At 37.6% G+C, this 22,418-nt stretch overlaps 1 protein-coding gene across 4 annotated transcripts in view; it reads left to right on the forward strand.

The window, feature by feature from the left end:
• The window catches only part of LOC123867726 (tolloid-like protein 1), a 116,107-nt gene that overhangs the window by 90,674 nt on the left and 3,015 nt on the right, over window positions 1-22,418 (forward strand). For 3 of the 4 annotated variants that reach the window (XM_045909903.1, XM_045909901.1, XM_045909902.1), the window contains exons 7-18: window positions 2,864-3,042; window positions 10,130-10,360; window positions 11,266-11,406; window positions 16,801-17,004; window positions 17,808-17,920; window positions 18,238-18,386; window positions 18,591-18,796; window positions 19,464-19,666; window positions 20,748-20,876; window positions 21,232-21,458; window positions 21,578-21,692; window positions 21,867-22,047. In XM_045909903.1, the coding sequence (XP_045765859.1) occupies window positions 2,864-3,042; window positions 10,130-10,360; window positions 11,266-11,406; window positions 16,801-17,004; window positions 17,808-17,920; window positions 18,238-18,386; window positions 18,591-18,796; window positions 19,464-19,666; window positions 20,748-20,876; window positions 21,232-21,458; window positions 21,578-21,692; window positions 21,867-22,047 (2,078 nt within the window). The remainder of the gene's footprint in view (window positions 1-2,863; window positions 3,043-10,129; window positions 10,361-11,265; window positions 11,407-16,800; window positions 17,005-17,807; window positions 17,921-18,237; window positions 18,387-18,590; window positions 18,797-19,463; window positions 19,667-20,747; window positions 20,877-21,231; window positions 21,459-21,577; window positions 21,693-21,866; window positions 22,048-22,418) is intronic. The other variant, XM_045909904.1, reaches the window with a different exon arrangement.

Raw genomic sequence — 22,418 nt, forward strand, 5'->3', positions numbered from 1 at the left:
CTGATGGTAATATAAGCGCTCATGCTTTATAGAACTTTTTAGACTCATAAATATAAAATCCATCCGTTTTTAGGGTTCCGCACCTCAACAGGAAAAAAGGAACCCTTATTGGATCACTTTGCTATCTGTCAGTTCGTCGTGTCTGTGAAGAAACCTATAGGGTACTTTCCGTTGACCAAGAATCATGATTTGGCAGGTATAGGTAGGTCTTATAGCACAAATAAAGGAAAAAATCCAAGAACAGTGAATTTGTGGTTATACTTATCACAAAAAAAATTAAAATGTGTCCCCAAAAAAAATTTCAACCGACAAACAACTTTTATCTGACGAATGGACGGTTGCTAGTTTTTGTGTAGTAAATCTGTCAATACGCGATTCCTCAGTTAAAAGTTACTTGACGATTGAAAAAACCGGCCAAGTGCGAGTCAGACTGTCGCACTGAGGGTTCCGTAGTCGGGAATATTATATTGTATCATTGAGGGTATTTTTTCCAACATTTTGCACGATAATTCAAAAACCATTATGCATAAAAATAAATAAAAATCTGCTTTAGAATGTACAGGTAAAGCCCCTTCATATGATACCCCACTTGGTATAGTTATCTTACTTTGGAAATTGAAATATATTTTAATATTTTTTTTAAATGATGTGACCACAAATTCGCGGTTTTCAGATTCATTCCTGTACTTGTGCTGTAAGACCTGCCAAATTTTATGATTCTAGGTCAACGGGAAGTACCCTATAGGTTTCTTGACAGACAGACAGACAACAGTGATCCTATAAGGGTTCCGTTTTTCCTTTTGAGGTACGGAACCCTAAAAATCGGCCCTTAATCACATTTAGTTGAAATAAATAAAAGTGTTTAGGTACTTATATCTTGAACGATGGTACGGAACCCTACGTGTGCGAGTCCTACTCGCACTTGACCGGTTTTTATAGTATAAAATATAAAATAGTCATAGCCTAGTCTCATTTCTAAATGCATTGTGCGGCGTATAACTGGAGGAGCATTTTGTGTGACGTTTCCAGGTTAAGATGTTATGACGGTTTTATTATGCTCTCTGTTATCGTTTCTTTTGCTTTGATCTTGCATTTTCCCGCTATTCAATATCTTTCTCTACCTTTCATATTTATTTAATATTCGACAAACAGACATACCGTCTCATTAGATACTGAGGGTGAGATCTATAGAGCGCGCTCTGCCTTTACTTAGACTTAAGACAGAGTTAAAACGAGACAGAGCTATATCTCTCACATAAATCTGTCTCGTTTTAACTCAATCTTAAGTCAGAGCAAAGTCAGAGTTCGCTTTCAGCCTGAGATCTTAAGGATTCCTGTAGTTAAACCCAACGATGAATTTCTGTAGTTAAAGTTATTTTTATACGATATTGCCCAAAAAAGAAGTGTACCTGCCTAATGTTTTCATTAATTTAAATCCACGCGGACGAAGTTGCGGGCATCAGCTAGTATTTTATAAATGCCTGAACAGATTTAGATGTGTAGGATATTGTTAAAATCCCTACATCCCGAGTAACACTGGCTATATTTTTTTTGAAAATTTAATTGTCATAGCAGTCCTATTTTTATTTTTAATTAATTATCGACTTGTTATAAAATATAATGTATAAATTCTATTTCGTATTTCGCGTATGTGAGATCTCAAACATCCAAGAAATCCTAGTTCTATTAAATACTTGATTTTTCGTATAAAAAATTCTATATTTTAATGAATTGATCTGTATCAATTAAAAATGAATGTTTGTTTTAAAATAAAATCATTAGTGTCCGTCCAAAAAGGTAATTGGGTAATGTTCTTAAAAATGAAATGATTCAGCTGCCAGGAATGGACGAAAATCAGTAAATTTGGGCCAATTTCAACCAATTTGTCACACAAATTAGCAAATTACAGCTTTGCTTGACAGAATTTGATCATTAAATTACAGGGGTACCTTCCTTCGTTCATTAGTGTAGTAACTGGATACTATGTTATTTTGTCGAATAATAATCTTTACGATCAATTCTTAGTTTATTTAGTCTGTGCTATAAACATATTTTTGTGTCGCGAATATATGAGCCACCGTGGACTGAACAGACATGTTCAACCTCAAGATTCAAGATACGGATGTATGCAGCGCTGTACCGTGCGCCTGTGGAAATGCTTTGCATCATCATCATCTCATCGCCGGCTAACTACTGAGCATGGGACCTCTCAGAATGAGAAGGATTTGGCCACGCTGACCAAGTGCGGATTAGCAGACTATACACACGTTTGAGTACGTTGGCGTTGTGGAGAACTCTCAGGCATGCAAAATTCCTCTCGATATTTTCTTCACCGTTTAAACAAGTTTGATTTGCTTAAAACGCACAATAATTCGCTGTCTATTTGTCTGTCTGTGTAGACTTTTCAAGGGAATCAAAACCTATAGGGTACTTCCTGTTGATCACTTTGTTGTCTGTCTGTCTGTCCGTCCACCCGTCCGTCCGTCGTCCGTTGACCCAGAATCATGAAAGGCAGGTAGGTAGGTCTTATAGCATAAGTAAAGGAATAAATCTGGAAACCGTGAATTTGTGGTTACATTATAGAAAAAAAAAAAATTAAAATGTGTTTTAATTTTCAAAGTAAGATAACTATACCAAGTGGGGTATCACATCAAAAGGGCTTTACTTGTACATTCTAAAACAGATTTTTATTTATTTTTATGCATAATGATTTTTGATTTATCGAGCAAAATGTCGAAAAAAACACCTGAGTACGGAACCCTCGGTGCGCGAGTCTAATTCGCACTTGGCTGGTTTTTTTTCGATGGTGCGGAACCCTCCGTGTGCTAGACTGACTCGCGCTTGACTGTTTTTTTTGGTCTAGGTGCTGCTCCTTTGTCGGCAAACGCGGCGGAGGTGCCCAAGCTATCTCCATCGGCAAGAACTGCGACAAGTTCGGCATCGTGGTCCACGAGCTGGGCCACGTGGTCGGCTTCTGGCACGAGCACACGCGGCCCGATCGCGACCGACACGTGCAAATTATACGGGACAATATTATGACTGGTAAGTTCTTTAGATAATAACTACGTATATCATCATCATGATCAACCCATTTCCGTCCCACTACTGAGTACGGGTCTCCTCTCAAAATGAGAAGGGTTTAGGCCATAGTCTGCCACGCTGGCCCAATGCGGATTGGCAGACTTCACACACCTTTGAGAACATGGAGAACTCTCAGGCATGCAGGTTTCCTCACGATGTTTTCCTTCACCGCTAAAGCAAGTGATATTTAATTGCTTAAAACGCACATAACTGAAAAGTTAGTAGTGCGCGCCCGGGATCGAACCCCGACCTCAGATAAGGAGGCGGACGTTCTAACCACTAGGCTATCACAGCCTAGTGGTTAGAACTAACTACGTATATACTTCTATATTAATAACAGTTTACGTGATTCGCTACCAAAACAAATTCCATCCTTTCCACCCAAACTTTCATCCTCACCACCCGAACTTTGATCCTCATGACAAAAACTTTCATTTTTAACCCCCGACCCAAAAACAGGGGTGTTATAAGTTTGACGTGTGTATCTGTGTATCTGTGTATCTGTGTATCTGTGTGTCTGTGTATCTGTGTATCTGTCTGTGACACCGTAGCGCCTAAACTAATGAACCGATTTTAATTTAGTTTTTTTTGTTTGAAAGGTGGCTTGATCGAGAGTGTTCTTAGCTATAATCCAAGAACATCGGTTCAGCCGTTTGAAAGTTATCAGCTCTTTTCTAGTTACTGTAACCTTCACTTGTCGGGGGTGTTATAAATTTTAAATTTACACTTGTCATCACCAGAATTTTCGTTCTCACCACCCGAACTCTCATCATCGCTGACAGACTATAAGCAGATTTTATAAGAATAGTTATGTCTTTTACAGAGTCTTAGGACCAGTGCCATTATCAACCAGACCTGCTCATTAACGATTTCTGTATTACGAGTAAACCGATGCAAATCGTTCCTAATATGTTATTCTGGGCTCTTTGAATAGCTAATATGTTTGCTTTACTGGCAATATATTATATAGATTAAAAAATATATATTTCAATCATTATTACCATGTCAAGGTCAAGACTACCACAGCACCGTACCATCCGAAAATAAGACTGTATTGATAAATGCCGGAAAGAAACTGATTTCACCTCAATTTCACCCACAAAGAAAGTTAATATCTTTTTTAAAGGTACGACCTTGCTTTTTTAAAAATTAATAACTTGTATAACACAGGGTCGTATTTACATAAAAAGGATTCTTATACAAAGCACTTAGGCCCTGAGCCTGAAATGGCTGAAGACTTCCCACAAATATTGGCTCAAGGCTAAGCGTAAGGGCGAGTACACATTATGTAATGTCTTGAACGCAATTAGCGTAAATCATCATAATTAAGTTTTAAATTAGTGTCGCGTTTACCACGCCCTAGTTATCATTATAATCAATCCATTGCCGGCCCACTACTGAGCACAGGTCTCTCTCTCGGAATGAGAAGGTCTAGGCTTTAGTCCGCTCCGCTAGCCAAGTGCAGATTGACAGACTTCACACACCTTTGGGAACGTTATGAAGAACTCTCAGGCATGCAGGTTTCCGCACGATGTTTTCCTTCACCGTTAAATCGTTATCGTTAGTTAACACACACAGTTAGTTAACAGTTGATAGTTAATCGTTAATAACACTCAACCACAAAAAGATAGAGGGTTTCCTAGAATTGAACCCCATACTTACAGAACAAGATAAACTACGTTGGAAACTAAAACCCGACTGCGATCCTCTTAATAAACGCTGAATATAAAATTGTTTTCTTGTCGCTTGGTATATTTTAATGTTATAGGTAGTACATTTATGTTCACAAACTCAGAATTTTTTCCTCTTTCATTTGACATCCCACTCCATACATTCATTCATTCATTTATACATACATAGACTGCTAAAGTCATAAGCCTTCCTTTTGGCTTAGCCGCATTCGGGTAAAAATTGGAAGCGTACGCCCTATTGTTAATTTTCAATTTTCTGACCTCTGTACGTAAACACAGGTAAGTAGGTATAGTCTGCGACAGGTTGAGAATGAGATGGTAATCGGGATATGAGGCAGGGGAACGCCCCGCACGTGTTCCCTCCCCGATTGCCAATCCAAACTGTCGCGTATTAAGTATATAGGTAGGTACACTCTCAATTATTTTGACACACAGATGATTTTTGCACGTACAAGACTAGCTGATGCCCGCGACTTCGTTTACTTTGATAAGTATAGGTTTTTAAAATCCCGTGGGAACTCATTGATTTTTCGGGATAAAATCGCTTATGTGTTAATCCAGGGTATAATCTAGCTCCATCCCACAGCCAAATACGTCTAGTAGTTTTTGCGTGAAAGAGTAACAAACATCCATACATACAAACTTTCGCGTTTGTAGGTAGTAGGATATTCTTACGGGTGTAGACTGGCCCTATAAGAAAATAAAATGTAACATAAAAGGCGCCCTCCTGCTCGGGATCATAATCTGAATAGAGACCCTCGCGCGCGTGACGTGCCTCTTGACCTGGACTCGGAGTGCTACGTGCGTCTCATAGCCTCACGACGATCGCTATATACCTACTATGACTTCACACTTTAGGTATACCCTCTATACATACAGTCATAGCGTTTTCCTGAACCCTATATACCTAGATACACCACTATTTTTTTTAATTACCACAAACAGCGGAGAATACAGGAAAGGTTTATTGTTTTATATGCAAACGGATTTTTTTACTTTATTTCATTTCACTTTCTTTTTCTTCTTTTCTCCTCTATGGCTCTTTGTACTGCGGCTTTGTGTCTTTTTATTTCTTAAACCTTATCTTATCTTACCTAAGATAAATTATTAGTGAGTTAGTATTAGAAAAAGTTAGTATTAGAATAATATAATATGGTGAAACGGTTGGCCGCGTGTCATGTCTGTTTTTAACCCCCGACCCAAAAAGAGGGGTGTTATAAGTTTGACGTGTGTATCTGTGTATCTGTGTGTCTGTGTATCTGTGTATCTGTGTATCTGTCTGTGGCATCGTAGCGCCTAAACGAATGAACCGATTTTAATTTACTTTTTTTTGTTTGAAAGGTGGCTTGATCGAAAGTGTTCTTAGCTATAATCCAAAAAAATTGGTTCAGCGGTTTAAAAGTTATCAGCTATTTTTTAGTTTTCTTGTAAAAAAGAAGGTTAGATAACCCTTAGGTTCATAATATTCAAGTGTCAATTGACAAATGTCTAGCTGTCAAGATGGACGTTGCCTAGATATACTTAATTATTTATTTGAAAATGATTTGTCGGGAGTAGGTCGGGGGTGTTGAAAATTTTTAATTTACACTTCTTTATCAAAGAGACTAAAATGACAGCTATGCAATAATAGTATCGTCCTCATGGTTCCGGTTTAGGAAAAATCATTAGTGAAGGTAACTGTTTGATAGATTATGACGAAGTGTGAACTTAATAAGCGAACTGTACGTCCATTAATAGATTAGCTCCGCCCTGACACAGTTTCTTTGACCCATTACCTAATGTTACGCGTCAGTGTGACCCGCTGTCACATTGAGGAGGTCACGTCGCGTCACGAGGCTAGTCTGAAGTCATCGAGTGTCACGGATAAGAGAAGACACACGGCTTTTGATAGATTTATATCGTAACTAGATAATGCCTGCGACTTCCTCCACGTGGATTTAGGTTTTTTAAACATCCCGTGCGAACTCTTTGATTTTCCGGTATAAAAAGTAGCCTATGTTCTTCCTCGGGATGTAAGCTAACTCTGTTCCAAATTTCATCAATATCGGTTAAAATGTTGGGCCGTAAAAGGTAGCAGGCAAACAGACAGACAGACACACTTTTGCATTTATAATATTAAGCATGGATTATTGCTTTTTATGAAAATAAAGCTGCAATGCAAGTCCTGAATCTCACCATCGGAAATCTGAATAACTGACTAAGTATTGCATAGACATTTTCTGCAGTTTTTTTTTAATTATTCGCATTGAAGCTTATTTTTAATGACTATTACTGTCGAAGAATATTCAAATTAAGCTAAACTTAAGCTCTAGTAGGAACATTTTCAAAATCGGTGTATCTATCGTTTATGAAGTGTGCGCTGATTTCTAACTAAGGGATTATCATTCACTTTTCACTAAATTCAGACAGTGCAAAGTTGTGGTATGTGGAAGTCCCAACAAGAGATCTACGTCCAGCAGTGGACGTCTATCGGTTGATAATCATGATGATGAAATTACAAACTCAAGGTTTCATGTAACAATAACTGTCGAAAGTAGTCCTGACGTCTGGTGATAATCATGATGATGAAAAAATGATAATTTGGAGTGTATATTAATTGATCAGGTGATCTTGTACTTTAGAAAATGTTGCATATAAGCGCTTCTCTTTCGAGGAGAGGTACCGTATTGCTTTTTGGACCCTCTGCCACACTGAGGTCACGGCAAGTCTGAGGCAATCAGAGTCGCGGGTATCAGGAAGGAAGTTATGAGTTCCTGTTTATTGAACCCATTGAACCAACCTTTACCGCTTATTTTTATTATCTAGTCCGCACGACTTTCAATCGTCTTTCAAAGTTTTTTTTTTTTGGATTTCGTAATCAAACAAAGATGTGTCAAGAAATCCCATATGTTTATTTGAATAAAGGGCCCGCAACCATCACTTGCTATAAATTGCTCGGACATATACGTAGGTACACACGATGAAGGAAAACATCGTGAGTAAACCTGAGGATTAAAATCGGTTCATTAGTTTTGAAGCTACGATGCCACAGACAGATACACAGATACACACGTCAAACTTATAACACCCCTCTTTTTGGGTCGGGGGTTAAAAATGTCCATATATTATTTCCTCATTAATTCATCACTCCATAGAAATAAACTTTCTTAAAGCACAATATAATTATTAACGACATCTTTTATATGATAAATTACTAAAATGCCTGCATCCACCAATATTCTAGAATCTAGACTAGGCATTCAGAATTTTGTAATTGTTAAACTAATTTATAAAACATCAAAGTTAAACTTTATAGCCATGCAGTTAAAGTTCACATTTCTCTGACAACCGAATGGTTTAATTGCCGAGATAAGGAACTGTAAGGTTATTATTACCAATTTAAATCCCTACTTCAAGTTGAATTTGTAAGGGCTCGAGTTATTAAATTTCGGAGTCTCACTTCGGCCATTCTTAATTGAGTTCCAACAACTTCAATACAATATTTCGCCAGTTTGTGACTATTATTACAAATTGTAATGTGTTATTTCAAAAACTTGATTTTTGAGAAAATAGATTTGCAATGGCTGTAACTTATATCAAGTTTAGAAGGATTGTGTGTTCTTTATTATTTTCATATAGTACGCGACAGGGTGAGGTGGCAATCGGTGTGGGGTCGCCCCGCACACCTACATAGCTCCCGCGCTAACCCGGTGCGGGTGACGTGCGGAGTGTGGGGCGTCCCCCGTCTCATACCCCGATTGCCATGTCGACCTGTCGTGAAATATAGATTAAAAAACAATATGAATTGAATGTAAGTTTTATCATATCATATTTATAGGATAAACGACACACGAAAGTGTGTCTGTCTGTCTGTCTGCTAAGCTTTTCACGGCCCAATAGTTTAACCGATTTTGCTGAAAATTGGCACAGAGTTAGCTACATAGGCTACGTTTTATCCCGCAAAATCGAAGCGTTGCCACGGGATTCTCAAAGGCCAGTTCGCTTAACCGATTTATCATGAAGTTTGGTACAGAGGTAGCTTGCGTCCCAGAAATTGACATAGGCAACTTTTTATCCCGGAAAGCAGAGTTCCCAGGGGTCTTAAAAACCTAATTCCACGCGGACGAAGTCGCGGGTATTCTCTAGTTCCAAATAAGTACTAAACCGGGCTGTAATAACCCGATATTGAAGCCAAAGAGAATTTGTTATCAATTACAGTCCGATGCAAGTTTCCAAAGAGGGATTATAAACTTGGGAATTAATTCCAGCTAATCCGCCCTCTGAAGAACAACGTATAAGTTCTGAACGAGTTTAATACTCACTATGTTACATTATTACCTGCCCACATTCAATGTATTTCGCGATGTGATTATTATTTTACCCCTAATTTCTATCATGTAGGCATGTTTGCACCCGCTAAAATGGTAGAAAGACAAGTGTAAATTAAAAATTTATAACACCCCCGACAAGTGAAGTTAATTAGAAAAGAGCTGATAACTTTCAAACGGCTGAACCGATTTTCTTGGATTATAGCTAAGAATACTCTCAATCAAGCCACCTTTTATACAAAAGAAACTAAATTAAAATCGATTCATTAGTTTAGGAGCTACGATGCCACAGACAGATACACAGATACACACGTCAAACTTATAACACCCCTCTTTTTTGGTCGGGGGCTAAAAATAAAGAATAATGTTTATTTTGAAAATTGTGCCACACATCACGTCATGGTATGATCTATGAGTTGGTTGTCCCGACGCTTCCTCTACTTGAGCATTATAGCCAAAAAGGTGGTAGATGCTTTTGACGATTCAAAAGAACTTGTAAAAGTCTAATTGAATAAAAATATTTTGAATTTTGAATTTTGAATTCCTCAAGCAGAATTAGCGCTGAATGAAACTGTGTTATGTGTGGCACAGTACAAAAAAGGTTTTACAGCCCATGCCTTGTATACACAAAAGCATAGAGTACGTACAGAGCTGATTTTCAGCCGGGACTCTGGTCCGGGCAAGACGCCACGGAACTATACTACCAAGTACCAAGTTATACGAATAACACTAACAATACTATTATACTTACTCTATGTTAAATTAAAATCATACATACCTACGTAAGTAGTTAATCTAGCTGTTATCCTAGTTATTTAGCATCGTCCATGTTTTAATAAGTAAAAGTAAAATACAGATATGTAAATGAATAATCATTCGATATTTGCTTAACTTAATTATGTAAGTACTAACTTACATAATATTAACATGGTGCCGAACAATACATTCGTTTACTAAATAAAATAGTATTGCATATAGAGTCTTGTTGAAGGGTTCATAAGCTATTAGCCCTCTAAGGTGCCAAAAAAACTTAATCGCTTTTAATTCCAGGTCAAGAATACAACTTCAACAAACTCACGGACGAAGAAGTCAACTCGCTCGGTCAAACCTACGACTACGACTCCATAATGCACTACGCAAGGAACACCTTCAGTAAAGGGACGTACTTAGACACCATCCTGCCGCTAGAAGTGCACGGGAAGAAGAGACCGGAGATCGGGCAGAGAGTGAGACTGAGTGCCAGCGATATCGCGCAGACTAACTTACTTTATAAGTGTGCGAGTAAGTTCAACTTTTGATTTATTATCCAGGGAATTTTCAGTCTGATTCGTAATTCTTCGTATAGCTAGACACTCTAGCATCTTGTTATCAGGTATTATCATTGCTAAGTACTCTTGTTCGGGAATCACGAAGTCTTTTGCGCTCCTGGAACTGCTCGAATGACACTACAGACACTGAAGTATGTTTCAAAGTATGTAATATAAACAAAGAATTCAATTCAATTCAATTTATGAAGCTGCGCTCTCTTCAATTTTCGCGTCAAGCTTGGCATCACTCTAAGCCTCTAGTCTGAACCAGTTGCTACCTATTTGATCATCGCCACAGTATAATAAGACTATCTTTAATTCAGACAGAGTCGGTAGAGTGCGGACCAATAGCTCGGAGTGCAGCAATAGTGATATTATGCACTAACGCTGGCCGATGGCCATACACAACCAAGTCTACCTTCAAGTCCGCTCTAAACTTGACAGTAAACTTGACCGTATATGGCCAATGTAAGACAGTACGCTAAAGGTGTGCAACCATTGAGGATATCCAGCAGTTCTTGTGTGACTAACACTAACTTTACACAGGTTCAAAAAATCTATTAAAAATATGCTCCTGAGAAAAGCATATCATTATACAATCGAAGATTATGTAAATGATAAAAGAGCGTGGATTTGACCTGCAATTCGCTCCAGCAATTCGCGAAACCTCAATTGCTTTTATACATGGCATAATATTGTATATCAAATCTTTGAAAAGAGCAACCGCCGAGTTTCTTGCTGGTTCTTCTCGGTAGGAAAAGCATTCCGAACCAGTGGTACCTAGATGCTTTTGACGATTCAAAAGAACTTGTAAAAGTCTAATTGAATAAAAATATTTTGAATTTGAATTTGAATTTAATTTTACTATTTTGTGTACAGAGTGTGGCAAGACATTTCTGGGCAATGCGGGCTGGTTCAACTCGCCGGGCTGGGGCTCGGAGGCGCAGCCCGCCACGCAGGAGCGCTGCGAGTGGCGCATTGTGGCCACGCACGGGGAACGTGTTGTCCTCAACATTACGGGTAAGTCGACTATCCCATTGATCTGACCTTGGACGGATCTCATCTCATCTGTGGAGAACTATAACTGACTGCAAGAATTAGCGCACCATGACCAAAGAGGCTTGGGCATCGGAGCAATCGATCAGGTGCCCTACCATAAGAGGCTTTTAGCCTAGGTGCCAGACAGGGAGCCATGGGAAAAGGACAGGGTCTCAGCTGTGATAGTGATGTCTGACGCCGAGGAAGGAGATGAACGAGAAGGGACAAGAAGTAGGTGAAAAACTATTCGGGAGGGAGTCAAGAAAGCGCCCCGGTATTGATAGCACGCCAAGACGCAAGAGTAGCCCGAGATTCCTCCCATACCCATAGGCGTAATCGCGAGGTTGGAGAGACCATAGTGGGTGGCCGCTTTGATCTATCTTTTTACCCGACTGCGGCAAAGCCGAAAGAAAGAGTTATGATTTTAGCAGTCTATTTATGTATGTATGTGTGTATGTGTGTATGTTTGTATCCAGATTCTGTGTGTTCCACCGTAACGGCTAAACTACTGGGCCGATTTTGATGAATGAGGTGTCAATCGATTTGTCGTAAAGGTCCGGGTGACATAGGCTTATGTTATACAAAAAGTGGGGGTCTCCAAAATATTTTTTTTTGCTATTGTATCGAGTGGGGTGTCAAATGAAAGAGGAGAAAATTCTGAATTCAGTGTAAATGTACTACAAGATTAAAATATAACAAAACAAAAAAGACAATTTTACTATAATATTTCAGCGTTTATTAAGACGATCGCAGTCGGGTTTTAGTTTTCAAATTTATCTTTTAAATTATTAGTCTCCGGATTCGAGACCCGGTTCGTGCCAAAAACTATAAGATTTTCTTTCAAGAAATTCTCAGTAGCAGTCCAGAAGAAGATATCCCCGCCCATAGTATAGGTATCGCATAATATTAATCTAGTGATGGTCTAACCTGTTCCAAACTTCTATTGTACTAAAACTAATCATCTCTACATACATAAGGGTACAAAAGCGCTTGGTAAGTCCATTTGAAGATGAAACTCGAATGAGCAACGTCATCAAATCGAAGTGTTTGTTCTGGGGACGCCATTTAGGACAAAGGGCCAACTTGAGGCTTCCAAATCGGGCTGTTATGTGCTGACCCACTTAATGTGTTCATACTGAACATGTATCAAACAAGCTGACCTGCCCCGGCTTTACTCGGGTAGAATTTTTGAAAATCCTCTCTTAATAATCCATACTTATACTTACCATACTTACTTACTTACTTAATATTATAAATGCGAAAGTGTCTGTCTGTCTGTCTGCTATGCTTTCACGGCTCAACCACTGAACCGATTTTAATGAAATTTTGTATAGACTTAGGATACATTCCGGGGAAGGACATAGACTACTTTTTATCCCGGAAAAACAAACAGTTTCCGCAGGATTCCTAAATACTCATCCGTTTGATCGATTTGTATGAAAGGTACCGAGGTAGCTTGCGTCCTTGTAATTGACATAATATGCAACTTTTTAACCCGGAAAATCAAACAGTTCTCACGGTATCTTTAAAAACCTAAATCCACGCGGACGAAGTCGCGGGCATCCTCTAGTGGGTTATAAAGAAAACAATGTAAGTCTCAGATTGTAAGCATGAAAAATATAAATTTTCTGGATCCAGTGCAGTGGTTCAAGTCAGAGACTTATTATATTGCGTTAGAGTCATCATGATTAACCCACTCGGCTCACTACTGAGCACGGATCTCCTCTCAAAATCAGAAGGGCTTGGCCGGAGTCAACCATGCTGGGTGCTGGCCAAGTACGATTTGGCAGACTTTACACACCTATAAGAACATTTGGGAGTACTTTCAGGCATGTACTCGTAGGTTTCCATACGAAATAACAATAAATACCAATTAATAAAATTAACGGCACCATGAATTGTGATTAAACATCACGCATCCAATTAATCTAAAATTCATTCGGTCCACCTACCTAGGTACTAATTGAATACAACCGCGTTTGACGATTGATTCAATTTGTCCAAAAATTATAACACTTATATTATCAACAGTGTTTCATTTTGATATAAATATGTATTCTGTGTATTTTGCAAATATTCATGAGTTAACTATTTATGTAGAACGTAAGTATATGTATATCTTAACTGAATGGGTACCCCCATTCAGTTAAGACATATAGAAATATTACAGGCGATGTCCCTACTTATCCACAAAATAAACTAAGGTGACAATACCATATCCATACTAATATTATAAATGCGAAAGTGTGTCTGTCTGCTACCTTTTCACGGCCCAACAGTTTAACCGATTCTGACGAAATTTGGCACAGGGTTAGCTTATATCCCGGGGGCGGACATAGGCTACTTTTTATTCCGGAAAATCAAACAGTTCCCACGGGATCTTTGAAACCTAAATCCACGCGGACGAAGTCGCGGGTATCCTCTAGTACATAATATATTAATATGATAGTAGGTAGTTAGTAGGATGTCATTCAAATCAAATTAAAAGAAAACGACCCTTAATTTAGGTATTTTAAGAAAGTAGGTAGGTATTTTATTTGTTTAGTATGTTTTATAAAGATATATCGATGCAGACTGTACGCCCCGAGCTGTATAGGTTCCGCATTCAGCAATAAATTCATTAAAACGGGCGTATACGTAAATCCATTAGTTCTTTGAATCAATACACATCTGAATGCCCTGGGGGATGACAATAAACCTATCTACTCGTATATAACTGAAATCTATAAGGGTCCAAATACGTAGGAACGAGTTTATTCATGTACCTATCATCAACCCATCGTCACTTAGTGAGAGCAAGAGACCCGTGCTTGCAGTAGACTCAGTTAGTTAACCAGGCATGCAGGTTTCTTCATGATGTTTTCCTTTACCGTTAAAGCAAGTGACACCTAAGTGACCTAAGTATACTTAATTGTTTAAAAAGCACATAACTCCGAAAAGTTAGAGGTGCGTGTCCGATTGAACCCAAGTTTCCCCTACATTGTAACTTTCATCAACAGACTGAAATGATGCCTGATTTGCTGAGATTTTACAAAGTGTGCCTGCAAATTATCAAAATAATTTGTAACTATTAAAATAATAACCAAATAAACCTTAATATTCCTCTTTATTTATTAATACATTAATTATAATCACTTTGAAAGGGTTATGCTGGAAAAGGGGCAACAATTTGGAAGAATAATGTTAACCAATTAACCCTTTCCCTAATGGACTTTTAAAACTATCAACATTCCGTTTGCAAATCCCAAAATTAATGCTAGGCTGTATGGATTTCGGAGGGGATTCCCTTAAAACCTTCCTAGTATATTAGGCTTTAATCAAAATCCTTTCTTAGGTATCTACAGAACATAGAACACTTATATCCAAAATCGCATCGCAACGGGGCGTGGTTTTTTGCTGTAGTTAAGAACCGTGACATAATGCTGCTTTTTATCCCAGAAAAGTTCCCACGGGATTAAGCCCAAATTCATGCGGTCGAAGTCGTGGGCATCAGGTAGTAGTTTCTAAACAATCACACTAATATTATAAAGGCGAAAGTTTGTGTGTACGTGTGTGTGTGTGTGTGTGTGTGTGTGAGTGTGTGTGTGTGTGTGTGTGTGTTTGTCTGTGTGTGTGGTGTGTGTGTGTGTGTGTGTGTGTGTGTGTGTGTGTGTGTGTGTGTGTGTGTGTGTGTGTGTGTGTTTGTTTGTTACTCCTTCACGCAAAAACTACCTACTGGACGGATTTGGCTCTTTGGAATGCAGATAGATAATATCCTGGATGAACGCATAGGCTATCCCGGAATATCAAAGAGTTCCCACGGGATTTCTAAAAACCTAAATCCACGCAGGCGAAGCTGCGGGCATCAGCTAGTTTGAGTAATAAATCCAACTGTCTTATCAAGAAGATACCTACCTTCATTTTTTACAAAGAAAATCTATCCATCTTTTCAACATTACGCGCCTGGCTGCCCTAATGCCGACTTACGAATTTGTATTCTCTACAAATGATCACCATAACAACTCATAGGCTGGTACTTTACACAACATTGCTCTCATATTATCGCAGTGACCCAAACAATAAGCTGCACACCCCTTCTAGTTAGAAAACGACATACTAGTTTTTGCCAACCTATTGGACCATTGGGTCAGTCACCCTACCAAATAGCAATCCGCGACTGGTATACACTTACACTGTTCAAATAAAGTTTTAACAAAAATAGCTACCTAGCTCTGTTCAAGGTGATTACATGATAAGGAATCTCTATTCGCAAGAACCACGGGAGACTAAAATCCGCAGGGGTGCTAGCAAAACTTTAATAAAGTACTGAAAATACCAATCTACTTTTGATAGATTCCTAGTTTCCATCCTAGCTGCTTCTTCTAGTGGCTCTTGTGAATCTTGTAAGTAATATTTGATTATTCAAGAGGGACAAAAAATACAGCCCCTATTGTTAAATACGAAATCAATTTGTCTTCTCTTAAGAACGTTGCTGATGAATGGCCCCGTAGCAATCGCCCCACAGCCCTGTAGCAAATAAAATGGTGAAGAAAAAAGGTCCAAAATAAATTGGGTTAACCGATAGCCGGTTATAACTTATAACTTGTCGTTGACTCTCACTTGATTTACGAGTAGTTGTGTTTGACTTGTGTTATTTATCCCATTATGTTTTCTTGATATTGGACTTAAGCTTGAAACACACAAAGTAAGAATGCAGCACGCGACAGAAACGTGTCCAACGCACTTTTCAGAAGTTGTAATACAAGGAACAGCTGTATGAAGATGTTCACATTCGGAAGGGTAACGGTTAATCCACACATTACCGCCTCTGGTTCATCCCAGTCGAACCGCACTAAAGCGGTGTGGCATGGCGCGACAGTGAAGCCGCGCTATGCCACACCGCTATTGTTATTATTACTATTGGTTCATATTATAATTTAATTGACCTCAACCGCATTACAACGACGACGCGGCAACGGAGCGACGAGGTGCGATGTGACAGAGTTGGCTCCAGTGAATATTTTGGAGCGCTTCATAGCGCCGCACATCTTGTTAGTGTGACAGTAGAGTACTGTAGTACGCGACAGGTCGGGATGGCAATCGAAGTATGAGGCGGGAGGACGCCCCGCACATCCGCACGTCAAACCGCACCCTGTTAGTGCGGGGACTGTAGATGTGATGCGCCGGGAAAGGAATAAATAAATTAAATAAATAAATAAGTAAAAGTTTATTCAGTCCAACAAAATCACAAAAAGAATAAAAATAAAAAATACAATTTACTACAAAATAAACAACTAGAAAATACAAAGACCAGTATTTGGTCTGTGAGCTAAAAGCTCTGCCTCTGCATAACTATAAATCGTAAATTATAATTATTATTGTTTTGTTTTTTTACAGAAATCGATATCCACAAGTCCGATGGTTGTCGCTCGGAGTGGGTCGAAGTGTGGGATGGCTACATGCCCAACGCCCCAGTGCTGGGCAGAATCTGTGGGTCCGGCAAAGGTCCCATAATGCGTTCCACTGGCTCCAGACTGACTGTTGTGTACCAACCAGGACCGAAGACTAAGCCTCATAGAGGATTTAGAGCACATTATGAAGGTAAATCAAAAATATTATATGTTAACAGGTAAGAAAAGTGTTAAAATGGGATAGGTAATTCACAATTCTTTTTAAGGTAAGTTGTGTTAATTTTAAAGTAGGTATTTTATAAAAATTATTACATTTAAGTACCTACTTTGTTATGGCAACATGAAAATAGCATGATTATTTCAAATATTTAGATTTATAGATAAAATTATTGATGATGATTAAATTAAAGTGTTCTTATTATAACAAAATGCCCCTTACGACATTCGAAATTTCCACTTAAATCGCTTTAATATGAAGTAAAACATGACCTTTCTCTATAAATCACTTTATTATTTGTTGCTTATTTTATTTAGTTTAACTAGGTACTTAGATATAATAAAAATTCGAACAATAATAGTTGATTAATGTTGCAGTTCCATACCGAAAAATTATTTCGTTTAATTATGTTATATAGTGTTAAGTCGACACTGTTCGCTACTAAAATGATAAATTGCTATTAATCTTGTCTAATACTAAGCGGTACAAATTGATTACCGAGTCAAAGCTGAGATTATCTCAGTCTGTTTCCGAGATTAAATCCAATAACCGTCATAATTCTATCAGCGAATCCATTTATAACAAGCTTCGTGTCTTGTATATCATGGAATAAGGAATACCTTAGTAATACAATTATTTAATAACTTATAAGGCAGGAATATTCTCTATAGTTATTATATTTCCCTTCCGTTTAATGCAATCATGTTAAAGTTGTAATATTTGCTATGGATTCACAGATCAGTAATGTTCTATTTAATACTGTTTAATATTAACAGCTGTTTGCGGAGGAGATATAGAAGTGGACAGCAGTGGTCATCTGGAATCACCCAACTATCCTGACGATTACCAACCCAATAAGCTCTGCATCTGGAAACTTTCAGTACCACTAGTAAATATTTTTATACTTTGTAGTCAATTAATAACTACTTCCTCTTGCTTGTTATCTTCAACTACATTCCAAATAATACACGTTCAATGGTGGTCATGGCTTCTTTCAAGAATTTCACAGAGCACGGTCTTGTAGGTACTAAGTAGGTACTTATGTCTATTGGTTCTTTGTACCTATTGTCACTTTGGCTTCGCCATTCAATTGCACGAACTCTTTACGAACATATTTAATTTTTGTAAATAAATACTTATATAATAGCTGAAGACAGAAAAATATTACATGAAAACTGGCACTAACTTAAATCGTTTGTCTTACAGGATTACCAAGTGGCTCTTCGTTTCCATTCGTTTGAAGTTGAAAATCACGACACGTGTAACTATGACAAAGTAAAAGTAAGAGATGGAGACTCTCTGGATAGTCCCCTAATCGGAATGTTTTGTGGACATAAAATACCTCCAGATATTAGGTAACATACAAAACTTTTAATCAAACTTACCTGACCGATTACTTTGGTTTGAATAAACTTACCTGTTCTAAAATTGTTATACTCGTTTGTTAAAAATTTGATAATGACTTTCGTTTCTTTGTAAAAAATGACAAAAATGTAATACCTAGGTAAATTATTTTAATCATTTCAATCACCAGTTATAATTTCACGTACACCTTTCAGATCTACATCCAACAAACTTCTAGTCATCTTCGAGTCAGATAGTTCAGTACAAAAGGCGGGTTTCTCAGCCACTTTCATGAAGGAATTTGATGAGTGTGCCTCCATCGACCACGGTTGCAGTCACTCATGCGTCAACACCCTTGGAGGATATGAATGTGCTTGTGATATCGGGTATGAGCTGCACTCTGATGGAAAGAAATGCGAAAGTGAGTTACCTACTATTTGCTTTGCCTTGAGTTGATATCGTTGATATTACTTTTAAATTATTGTGTAGCTACTACCTACAATTCACAGTTTTTGTATTTTCCCACTATCTTTGAAAACTCTACAGTTCTAAACAAGAGCTTCTACTATCAGAGCTACCTACCTATATACCTACCCGAGTTTAAATACTTTATTCGTTTGGATGTGTTTTTCTTGCTATCTTAATTTTTATGGGACTTTTGTCCGACACACTCATCGTAGTTTAATAAATTACTTAGAAATAGAATTAGGTACTTAATGAAATGCAACTAAAGAGCCTCTGCTTAGCTGCCTCTGCTGAAATTACTACCCATATTATAAATACGAAAGTGCTGTTTGTTGGTTTGTGGGTTTATTGGTTTGTCCTTCAATTACGTCACAACAAAGCAACAGATTGACGTGATTTTTTTGCATGGATCTAGTTAATAGTCTGGATAGTAACATAAGTTACTTTTATCCCGAAACATCAGAGTTCGCATGGGATTTTTAAAACCTTAATCCACGTGAACGAAGTCGTAAGATCAGCTAGTATTTCTATAAAGGCTGTTTTGTTGATTGATACATTTATACCTATATCTTGTTTATACTTATAATAAATCGGTGATTAAGTAAACTCCATGGATATCACAGATATTCATGAAGCTGTTTTCCTTTCAGATGCTTGTGGAGGTGTTTTATATGCTTCAAACGGTACAATAACATCGCCATCGTTTCCTGATCTCTATCCTCCGTCCAAAAACTGTCTCTGGGAGATAGTCGCACCACCGCAACATAGAATAACACTTAACTTCACTCACTTCGACTTGGAAGGAAGCAATAATATGTATCATCAGGTAAATAAACAATGATCGACAAAAAAGTTAGAAATTCTAACGTTTGAGACCTCTCCTTCATGTCTTCTTTTATTTATTTTATACCTACCTATATTTTAACTCTTTATTTTACTTATGTGATAATATGTACCTACTATGTGATCATCAAAATCGGTCTCCTTTTCGTTGTCCTTGAATAATTACTTACTGAACCGTTACTTCCTGCATTATTAAAAGCCGTTTCTGTTCGCCACAATGGGCTAAGGTTCAGGGATTGTGAAAAGCTCGACGCAGATTTAGATACACATTATTTTTCCAACTCTATATTAACCCTAAATATTGTAATACAACCCCAATTTTGCGCTTTTGATACCTACTGTACGAAACAAAAATAGAAGTAAAGATAATCCTGATGAGAATCAGGTAGGTACTCGTACAGTTTACCAGCAAACAAAGTTAGCGAATAAACGTGACCCATTAAACTCTTGATTAGGTCACGTTATAACTAGTATGTTCCCCATCTCTAGGGCAAGGTCTCGTAGAGGCAATTTGTGTAATAGTCGGAAGCAGTCGTAAGCGGACACGTCACGCAATGATGTTAGGTCACGTGCGTTATGTAATAAGCTGAATATTTGTGGGTACTTGAAACTTTTCACATTAAGTTTAATTAGGTTTCCATAAAGCTGTTAGTCTGGATGCCCATATGCTACTATCTATTAACATTACGCATGATAATAGATCCCCAATAAGCCATAGCATACGTAATTAGGTATCTACCTATTAGGTACTATAAAAAGACACTCCTTTTTTTCTTATTAACAATTTAGATAATGGGCACATGTGCAGTTTTTAGTAAAATACTATAAGGGTATGAAAAAATGTTGAAAATGATCCCATTTGATAGATATTTAAGAGTAGACTGTTGAATAGAAAATTGAAATAACAAAAATAATTAGTAGATATTAATATATTAAGAATCTCCATTCTTAGAGATTCTCAAGCCATTAAAAATTTTCAAAACGTTTTTCAGACAGTCGTGTGCTTTAATACTTAATAACCATGTTAATAACTCTATTGACGTGTACATATTTGACATTTTCAGGAATGTGAATATGACAGTGTAACGGTTCATTCAAGACTAGGCGCTGATGTTTTGCGACGCCACGGAGCATTCTGTGGATCATTATTACCACCACCTGTCACCTCTGATGGATCTGTTTTACGTGTTCAGGTAAGTTTCATGTACAGTACTGCCACTATTATATGCTACTCTAATGTGCCTGCGCAGAATTTTTATTTTTGAAGGGTGTGAAAATATTTCATAGCGCGCCTCCGTCTGCTAATGGTTGTTGCCTGTATGCCATGTTTCATATGCGCGAATTATGAGTGAGATAGCGCGAGTTTCTCTTCGTGTTTAAAATCTTAACATACTCAAGCTATAAGATCTATAAAGTGCAAAATTCTAAGTTTCTATATCCACTAGTTTAGGATTTGCATTTACAGTCAATCAGTCACATATTGTTTTATGTATCGATGAAAAAATAAAGTCATGTCATCTATTTTTAGTTTTAATTATTTTATTACAGTTTACTTCAGACACATCAGTCCACCACTCTGGGTTCGCAGCAGCATATTACATAGACGTTGATGAGTGCGCTGACAACAATGGTGGATGCCAACACGAGTGCCATAACACCTTGGGAGGATATGAATGCGCTTGCCACAGTGGCTTTACACTCCATCCCAATAAACACGATTGTAAAGAAGGTGGTTGTAAACATGATATTACGCACCCACACGGCACTATATTCAGGTAAGTCCGGTTTATCGATTAAATTATACGACAGGTAAGTTCAATTAAGAGAGCACTTAGTACTTTAAGCTGTACTTATTAAGTAAGTACTATATAAGTGTATTTTTTCTTGTTTCCAGTCCAAATTACCCTGACACTTACCCGTCAAGAAAAGACTGTGTGTGGCAGTTTTCAACTACTCCCGGACATCGTATAAAGTTAATCTTTAACGTCTTTGAATTGGAGCCCCATCAGGTAATGTACATAAATTAACAGCTGTCATAATGTATTTCGAACTTACCTGTAATGAATATTGGTCTCTAACTTTTCTATAAAATTGCGATACGCTTACGATTTATTCCTATGTTATGTAAAAGAAAAAACTTTCTTTTGCCAAACTTATTGCATAAGAGTATTTTTCTAAACCAGGAATGCACATACGACCACGTCACTATTTACGACGGAGCATCTGCAGATGAGAAGACATTAGGAAGGTTTTGTGGAAGTAAGCTTCCTCACCCTGTAGTCGCTTCACAGAACCAGATGTATGTCGTATTCAAGTCTGACGCGTCAGTACAAAGAAAAGGATTTCTAGCTACTTATTCTACAGGTAAGTTGCATTTAAGTAAATTTGTAGTTTTTTTTGTTGTTCTTAGTGTAACTGATACGTGCTTAAGTTTTGTATAAATTAATTAGATCTCAAATCTGTTGAGATATTAATGTAAAAATTAAAATACTGTAATACATATAAATTTACATATTTATTTTTTAAGCAATTTTTTAATGTCTAAAATATTTCCGTTAAGTAAATAATTCTTTTCTATCTACCTACTGAAAAATGTTTCACATAATATTATGGCGGTGATGATTCAATTAAGTGAGAGCATTCGCTTTAAATTAATTAGAAGTAACCTCTAAAAAGTTTAAGTGATATTTCTGCATTTTATACCATTATCTTACAAAAACAACTGACAGTCAAAG

This window comes from Maniola jurtina, chromosome 8, assembly GCF_905333055.1.
Source record: "Maniola jurtina chromosome 8, ilManJurt1.1, whole genome shotgun sequence".
Classification (NCBI taxonomy): domain Eukaryota; kingdom Metazoa; phylum Arthropoda; class Insecta; order Lepidoptera; family Nymphalidae; genus Maniola; species Maniola jurtina.